The sequence below is a fragment of the Amphiprion ocellaris genome, chromosome 9 (genome assembly GCF_022539595.1).
Source record: "Amphiprion ocellaris isolate individual 3 ecotype Okinawa chromosome 9, ASM2253959v1, whole genome shotgun sequence".
Taxonomy (NCBI): domain Eukaryota; kingdom Metazoa; phylum Chordata; class Actinopteri; family Pomacentridae; genus Amphiprion; species Amphiprion ocellaris.
The window spans coordinates 31,827,935-31,835,762 of NC_072774.1; the positions used below are offsets into that span (position 1 = coordinate 31,827,935).

Here is a 7,828-nt window from a genome sequence, read left to right on the forward strand (position 1 = left end):
GGCTTTATGAGGCATTTTCTAGATTACTTTGACTCCCTGTTTTTGTTTTATGGACCGTAACTTTCCTGTTTTAGTTAATCTTCAGATCCAAATGCAGCGGAGAAAATCTTTTTTCCATACAAAAGCATTGATGAACCGACGCTGGCACCGTATCGCAGACACATAAAGTTAGCAATTAACTTGTGAGGACAGTTGAGCATTTAGCAGCTAAGGGTATAATTTGGGAGTTGTCATGGTAAACAAAACAGGAGCAAAGCTTTCACAGTGCAGTGCTAGGCTATTTGCAGCTAATGTAGCCTCAAGCTACAGCCCCAGTGTTAGCAGAGATTAGCACTGAATTACAGAGGTCTGTAGCCTGCAGAAGGCCTGGAACCTATCACAGCTGACACAGGGTGAAAGGCAGGGTGGGCTACATCCTAGACAGGTCACAAGTCCATCACAGGGCCAACACAATCAACCATTCATGCTCACGCTCACACACCTGCAACCAAACTAGAATCACCAGTTAACCCAGAAAGACCACAGGCTGATTCAAACCCAGAACCCTCTGGCTTTGAGGCTACACAATGCTGAACGCTCTTCAGTACTGTGCTGCCCTGCAACAGAGGTCTGATAAATTCAGTTCTTTCTATCTGCAAACCAGTAGATATTGTCACTTAGAAACTTGCGTCAGACTGTGATGTGTAAAATTAGTGGAGCTCCCCTGTAAACCTGTATGGAAAGCCCTTTGAGCATTTATTCCATATCCTTGATTTCAGACATTAGTTTTCTTCACTAGTTCGGTCTTTGTCAGCACTAGTTGGACATGCTTCAGTTATGCACTTTGCCGTACTAGTTGCACAAAAACTCTGACTAGTCACTCATTTTCAGCAACATGTTAACGAGTCAAACATGGATTCTCCTCACTAGTTGACTAGTGACCTATGATTTCCTTCACTAGTTAACTAGTAAGAACCAAAACACCCACTGGTTAACCAGTGAAGGCCAAAATACTGACTAGTTAACTAGTGAAAGCCTCTTGAAGTCTAAATTTTTAACTAGTGAAGCTCAAAAGTTGTACTAGTAAACTAGTGTCAACTAGTAAACAATTTTATCAAACATGTTCAGTCAAAGTTTGTACAAGTTCATTTCTGAGTCTGACTAGTGAGACAAAATGCCTTCCACTAGTTACATACGTGGACAAAATTGTTGGTATCCCTTGGTTAATGAAAGAAAAACCCATAATGGTCACAGAAGTAATTTGAATCTAACAAAAGTAATAATAAATAAAAATTCTATGAAAATTAAGCAATGAAAAGCAGACATTGCTTCTGAACCATGGTTCAACAGAATTATTTAAAAAATAAACTCATGAAACAGGCCTGGACAAAAATGATGGTACCCCTTGAAAAGACTGAAAATAATGTGACCATAGGGACATGTTCAATCAAGGTGTGTCCTCTAATTAGCATCACAGGTGTCTACAAACTTGTAATCAGTCAGTTGGCCTATTTATAGGCTTACAGTAGTCACTGTGCTGTTTGGTGACATGGTGTGAACCACACTAAACATGGACCAGAGGAAGCCAAGGAGAGAGTTGTCTCAGGAGATTAGAAAGAAAATTATAGACCAGCATGTTAAAGGTAAAGGCTATAAGACCATCTCCAAGCAGCTTGATGTTCCTGTGACTACAGTTGCACATATTATTCAGAAATTTAAGATCCATGGGACTGTAGCCAACCTCCCTGGACGTGGTGGCAGGAGGAATATTGATGACAAATGGAAGAGACGGATAATACGAATGGTAACAAAAGAGCCCAGAACAACCTCTAAAGACATTAAAGGTGAACTCCAAGGTCAAGGTACATCAGTGTCAGATCACACCATCCGTCGTTGTTTGAGCCAAAGTGGACTTCATGGGAGACGACCAAGGAGGACACCATTGTTGAAAACAAATCATAAAAAAGCCAGACTGGAATTTGCCAAACTGCATGTTGACAAGCCACAAAGCTTCTGGGAGAATGTCCTATGGACAGACGAGACAAAACTGGAACTTTTTGGCACATCAGCTCTATGTTCACAGACGCAAAAATGAAGCATATGAAGAAAAGAACACTGTCCCTACTGTGAAACATGGAGGAGGTTCTGTTATGTTCTGGGGCTGCTTTGCTGCATCTGGCACAGGGTGTCTTGAATCTGTGCAGGGTACAATGAAATCTCATGACTATCAAGGTATTCTAGGGAGAAATGTGCTGCCCAGTGTCAGAAAGCTTGGTCTCAGTCGCAGATCATGGGTCTTGCAACAGGATAATGAGCCAAAACACACAACTAAAAACAGCCAAGAATGGCTAAGAGGAAAACATTGGACTATTGTGAAGTGGCCTTCTATGAGCCCTGATCTAAATCCTATTGAACATCTGTGGAAGGAGCTGAAACATGCTGTATGGAGAAGGAACCTTCAAACCTGAGACAACTGGAGCAGTCTGCTCATGAGGAGTGGGCCAAAATACCTGCTGAGAGGTGCAGAAGTCTCATTGACAGTTACAGAAATGGTTTGATTGCAGTGATTGCCTCAAATGGTTGTGCAACAAAATATTAAGTTAAGGGTACCATCATTTTTGTCCAGGCCTGTTTCATGAGTTTATTTTTAAAAATAATTCTGCTAAACCACGGTTCAAAAGCAATGTCTGATTTTCATTGGTTAATTTTCATAGAATTTTTATTTATTACTTTTATCAGATTCTAATTATTTCTGTGACCATTGTGGGTTTTTCTTTCATTAACTGAGGGGTACCAACAATTTTGTCCACATGTGTAACTAGTGAAATGAACATCAGTGTCACTAGTTAACTAGTGACTCACTCTGGAACCAACTAGTTTACTAGTAAGAAAACACGTGTTTCACTAGTTAACTAGTGGGGTCACAATGAGCCCAACTAGTGCAACTAGGGGATCTCTTTACATTTACTAGTTAACTAGTAAACATTTTATGCCCCACTAGTTAACTAGTAAAGCAAAAAAGATCCCAACTAGTGTAACTAGTGGACATTTCATGCCTTGCTAGTTAACTAGTGACCATTTTTTAACCTGACAAGTTAATGACTAAGGACAGAAAAACCTTAACTGGTGTAACCAGTGGACATTTGGCTCTTACTAGTTAACATGTAAACTGTAACATGTGATATTAATGTCTCTAGTGCAACTCAAAGATGAACATGTTCACTAGTGGACTGTATGCAAATTAAGCAGGCGGGACAAGAATTTTGATTGGTCAATATTCCAACTGCTCGACGTGTAGCTTTAACCCATAAGAACCCGGACGCAATATTGAACAATATTAGTACAGATAGACAGATACTAATGTAAGCCCCATTTTGCAGCCTTATTATAATTTAGGAATTGACCATCTTTGTTGCTGAAATGCAGATATTTGATATATAATTGTAAAGTGAAAAGGTTAAATTGTTAATAATTATCCCGCGAGGCTTCTGTAGGCTTGTGAACGTAGCCATGACGAATAATGTTGCCCGAAGTGTTGTATTCTGTCACAGTAAACGAGCGGGCAGCAGAGCAATATGGTAGTTTTGCCGTTATTGTTGTTGTTATCATTGTCTTCGTCCTTGTGATGATGTTGGTCAATAAAACATATAAAACCGATCTCTCTTGTCGGACGCATTATTCCTGTGAAGAAAATTATAGTGATTATACAACAGACGATGTAGACCACAGAAAAAAAATCATACTTATCTTAGACACACACACACACACACACATTATATATAATATATATTATATATTGAACAATATTAGCTTAGATAGATAGATAGATAGCGTATGACCAGTGGGTGGCAGTAGACATCGTGTACACAACACAAAGTTAATGGCTGGGACTGCTGGTGACATGAGCAGGACTTCACCTGAACTTGCCACAGAAAGTCATTTTAATGAAGTCATTAATCGTGTCTGGAATGCCGTTGATGTTGCTTGATGGGAACTTGCAGCGCAGATGGATGAAAACAATTTATTGAGAGCCACAAGAAACACATTTCGGAGACGAAGAAGAGCGTGCCCGATGACAGGTAACTTTTAGCGGGCCTTGTTGAATGAGCGTTTATGTCAGACAGTTTACTCAGCTAATATCATAATTGTCGTCTTCACTGTCGCATATTCACATTAACATATCCAGTCATTGTGACGGTATCCAGATATTAATTTTGAGATCCGAATACTCGAAGTACCAAGCGAGAGATGGAGCAGTATTTGGCGGACTCTAGGAAAGTCCAGTCTGGCCCACTTGGGCCCCTTTTCGACTAAGCTAGTTCCAGTGCTAGTTCAGAGCCAGTGCCTGCTTTAGCACCAGTTCTTTGTGTTTCTACCAACTAAGCACCGGCTCCAAGCTCCAAAATTGGAGGAAACAAAACTGTGACCGCTATCCTAAACTGGCATTAGCAGCCAAATACTGCTTGTGCGTTCTAGCTACTTCCACCCCATTGGAGCACATTTTCTCTGCAATGTGAACAAATCCAGGAGTTCTTTCTTGCCCGAAAATGTAGATAAACTCATCTGCCTGGCACATAACATGAAGAGAGTGTAGGTAGGCTACACAAATGTCTATTGTTGTAGATATATGCTACTGTTTCGCACGACCTCTCTTATTTATATATCTAGATTAATATTGTTAATATAATAAAATTCATTAGGTCAATTGTTCATATTCTAAATTTGTATTTAATTTGTATTTGAGTTTGTTTAAATTCCCTTTACTGTGTTAATAAATGAATAATTTAAATAAATGAACAATGTTCTGTCACTGCATTCTTAGTAATGCCCTATTAATTACTAATATAGACTGAGACTGTCAATCAGTATTATTATGATAACATTTAAATATGAGTGTTTTAGGATAGGCCATTGATTTAGGCCTTGATGATAGAGGTACAGACCTCTCTTGGCATTTTCAAGGTCAAGGCTGGCCAGGTCTTTCTTAGTTATGACCAAACAGCTTTAGACCACCAAAATATTTCAGAGATGGCAACCTTATTGCTTGGTCAATTGCACATGGGGGTCCGTGCATCAAGGCCTTGGATCCTTGCCTCTTCCAGTTAATGTGTGGCCAGGAGCTACCACTGGAGCAGTCCGACCGGCATGTGCTGCCTGACCCAGATGTGCAAAGCAAAGTCAAGAGGGTACTTAATGATTATCTCCAAACTGCATTTTATTTCTATGAAAAAAAAAACAAAAAAAAAGGTCAATCTGGGACTGTAGTTGCATTGTTCTCATTCATGTTTCTCTCGAAGATTCAACAGTGCAAGACAACTGAGGACCTGACAACACTCCAGCAAGACTTGGGGGACTGGATTTCTGAGTGTGGTATCCCAGGAATATTTAGTGCCACAGCTGAAGACATACCAAAAATCTATGCATATGTGGTAAAGCACTACATCTTTCTCAGGTAAAAATATACACAAAGGAAATAAGATTTACACTTTTAACTAGTACAGAATGGTGTCACTATAAAACATGACTTTATGGTACGCTACTACTTACAAAGTGTATGTAAATATGGGACAGTTCAAACTGAACCTGCCTTTAGTAAGTTACATTTTGAAATGTTAAAAATTAACAGTTTTGAATCACTAAGAAATATGTATGTATTTATTCTGTTTTGGGGGACAGAAGTTGATGGTTTTACAGTATCAAAAATAATACTAACGATACAAATTATCAGGACAAAAATGATGTTAATGTTACAAACTACAAAGACAGACAGAAGCACCCAGCTAAGATTCAGTTGGGCATTTGTTTCTTGTTGGTCAAACTAGAGACAGATGTAATTAAATCTTGCAAAGGTGTGACTATAGGCTTTCTCTTCTGTTTCTATCCTTGTCATGACTGCTGAAAATGGCAAGCCATTGCAAACACATAATTATGACATTAGAGTGATTACATGGTCATATGAATTTTGGTCCACTTATTTCGTTCTTTACCAAAATAAACTAAATGAATATCAGTGATTCAAAATTTTTACACACTAAAATACTGCCTGCTGTCTCTGTTGGATTATAGAACAGCCAGGATGATACACCAGTTCACAGAGGGAATGAACGTATTCGGGAAGCTGTGGAACCTGGTCAAGAAAAACTGGATTGCTTTCTTGCCTTTGTTCACTAACATGCAGGAACCTCTGTCAAAGGAAGCCTTCAAAGCCATCCTCACTTACAATTACAGTAGCAGAGGAACCAACCATCGCAAGGCAGAGGAGGACACCATCTACAGTTGGGAAATGGTTCTGAACATGATTGAAGGTATCTTAATTAAGCCACTGGAGCCTGAATTATGAAATCTTATGCCCTACACAGACAACCCCCTATCCCCAATCTCCAATTTTAATTTTACATTTAAATTTACAGTATTTTGAAAGACTGCAAAGTGTTATTGTGGGATGTTTTACCATTTAAGGACAATGCAAATACCAGTTTAGCCAAGGCCATTAGAACAAGGGGCACTTACAAATTTCAATGTCATCAAATGTAACTTTTGTCTTGTTTTTTGTCTTAAAGTACCCTACATTTGTTACATGCATTCCAGTGTGAAAAATATACACTAAAGATCTTACATTTGACTTTAGAAACAAACACAAATGTTACTTTGATTTACTGTTTGTTTTCCGGCAGACAAAATGACTGATATGAGATTCGAAGACCTTCTGGTTTTCATTACTGGAGCAGATGAAGTTCCTGCCCTGGGCTTTCGGAGCAAACTCTGCATCGACTTCTATGAACAGGCTGAGGGCATGCGTTGTTTGCCCTATGCATCAACCTGCATGAAGTGCTTGTACCTGCCAAGAGGTGTTACACAGGAGGAGGAACTGCATCAGATGCTTTACCAGGCAATAGGAGAGTCATTGGGATTTGGAAAGGTGTAGTCATTGTCAGGCGGTTTTACAGTAGCAGTACCATGACAACACTAGCCCATTGTAATGTCTGAAAATGTTGATGTTTGCACACTTAGTACATTATGTTCTGTCAAGAATGTTTCTAATCTCTCTAGCACACACCAGATACTTTCCCTTCAAGTCTGTTGTTCCATACATTGAACATCCTGCTGTTTGTCAGGGCTCAGGTTATTGACTGGTTGTGACACAATCACTGCCTGTTCAAGGTCTTCACTGTTTGCTTGTAACTGGTTGAGCTGTATGCCATGTCTTGCCAAGCCAGCTTCCAGATTTTCTTGACTGTAAGGGTCATCTCCAAAGACATTGTTGAGAGCTGCTGACTCCTGCTCACTGTCGGCTAACATGCCTTTCATCCAAATTTGTGTTGGAGTACGGTTGTTTGCCGTTTTGATTCTATGGTTGTTCCAACCACATCTGAATGAATCCAATCTTTTTTGAATTTCTGGATTGTAAACTATTTGTAGTGCCATTTTGTGAATGCTGTCTTCGGTGTTCAATATTTGTTCATCTTCAAATGAATAAAAAAGCATGTAAAAGTAGTGCACAACTTGCTGGAAAACATCTCTCCACAGGCATTCGATATGTTGGTTGTGCACAGACTGGCCAGTAATGTGCCTTGCATGTCCAAGAGCAACCAGAGTGTTTTTCCCCACCGTGGTCCGATCTGACTCTGGAGGGTAACCCATACAGAGTGGCTTGGACAAAATATTTTGTTTTTATTTAGTTTGTGATGCATTTGAGGTATGTTATTAGCCTGGAGTTCCCATCAATAGCAGCATGTGTCACAAACCCACCTGCAAAACATTAAAATATAATAAGAATAATGACCTCATTACAAGAAAATCATTACATATTAATATATTAAATTTGCATCAAAAGTTTAATCACATAAAT

The 7,828-nt window shown here is 39.3% G+C and overlaps 1 protein-coding gene across 1 annotated transcript; it reads left to right on the forward strand.

Annotated features, from left to right (window-relative positions):
* Window positions 1-4,775: 4,775 nt before the first annotated feature.
* LOC118470846 (G2/M phase-specific E3 ubiquitin-protein ligase-like) lies at window positions 4,776-7,431 on the forward strand. The gene is made up of 3 exons (XM_035951808.2): window positions 4,776-5,431; window positions 6,046-6,284; window positions 6,654-7,431. The coding sequence occupies exons 1-3, from the start codon at window positions 5,085-5,087 to the stop codon at window positions 6,902-6,904; spliced, it is 837 nt and encodes a 278-aa protein (XP_035807701.2). The 5' UTR covers window positions 4,776-5,084; the 3' UTR covers window positions 6,905-7,431.
* Window positions 7,432-7,828: the final 397 nt, after the last annotated feature.

Bases quoted from the DNA above. Each gene is read 5' to 3' on its own strand.
- LOC118470846 (XM_035951808.2), top strand. From the start codon at position 5,085: ATGTGTGGCCAGGAGCTACCACTGGAGCAGTCCGACCGGCATGTGCTG. The intron at 5,432-6,045 runs GTAAAAATATAC...GTTGGATTATAG, and splicing joins AAGCACTACATCTTTCTCAG to AACAGCCAGGATGATACACC. The intron at 6,285-6,653 runs GTATCTTAATTA...GTTTTCCGGCAG, and splicing joins GGTTCTGAACATGATTGAAG to ACAAAATGACTGATATGAGA.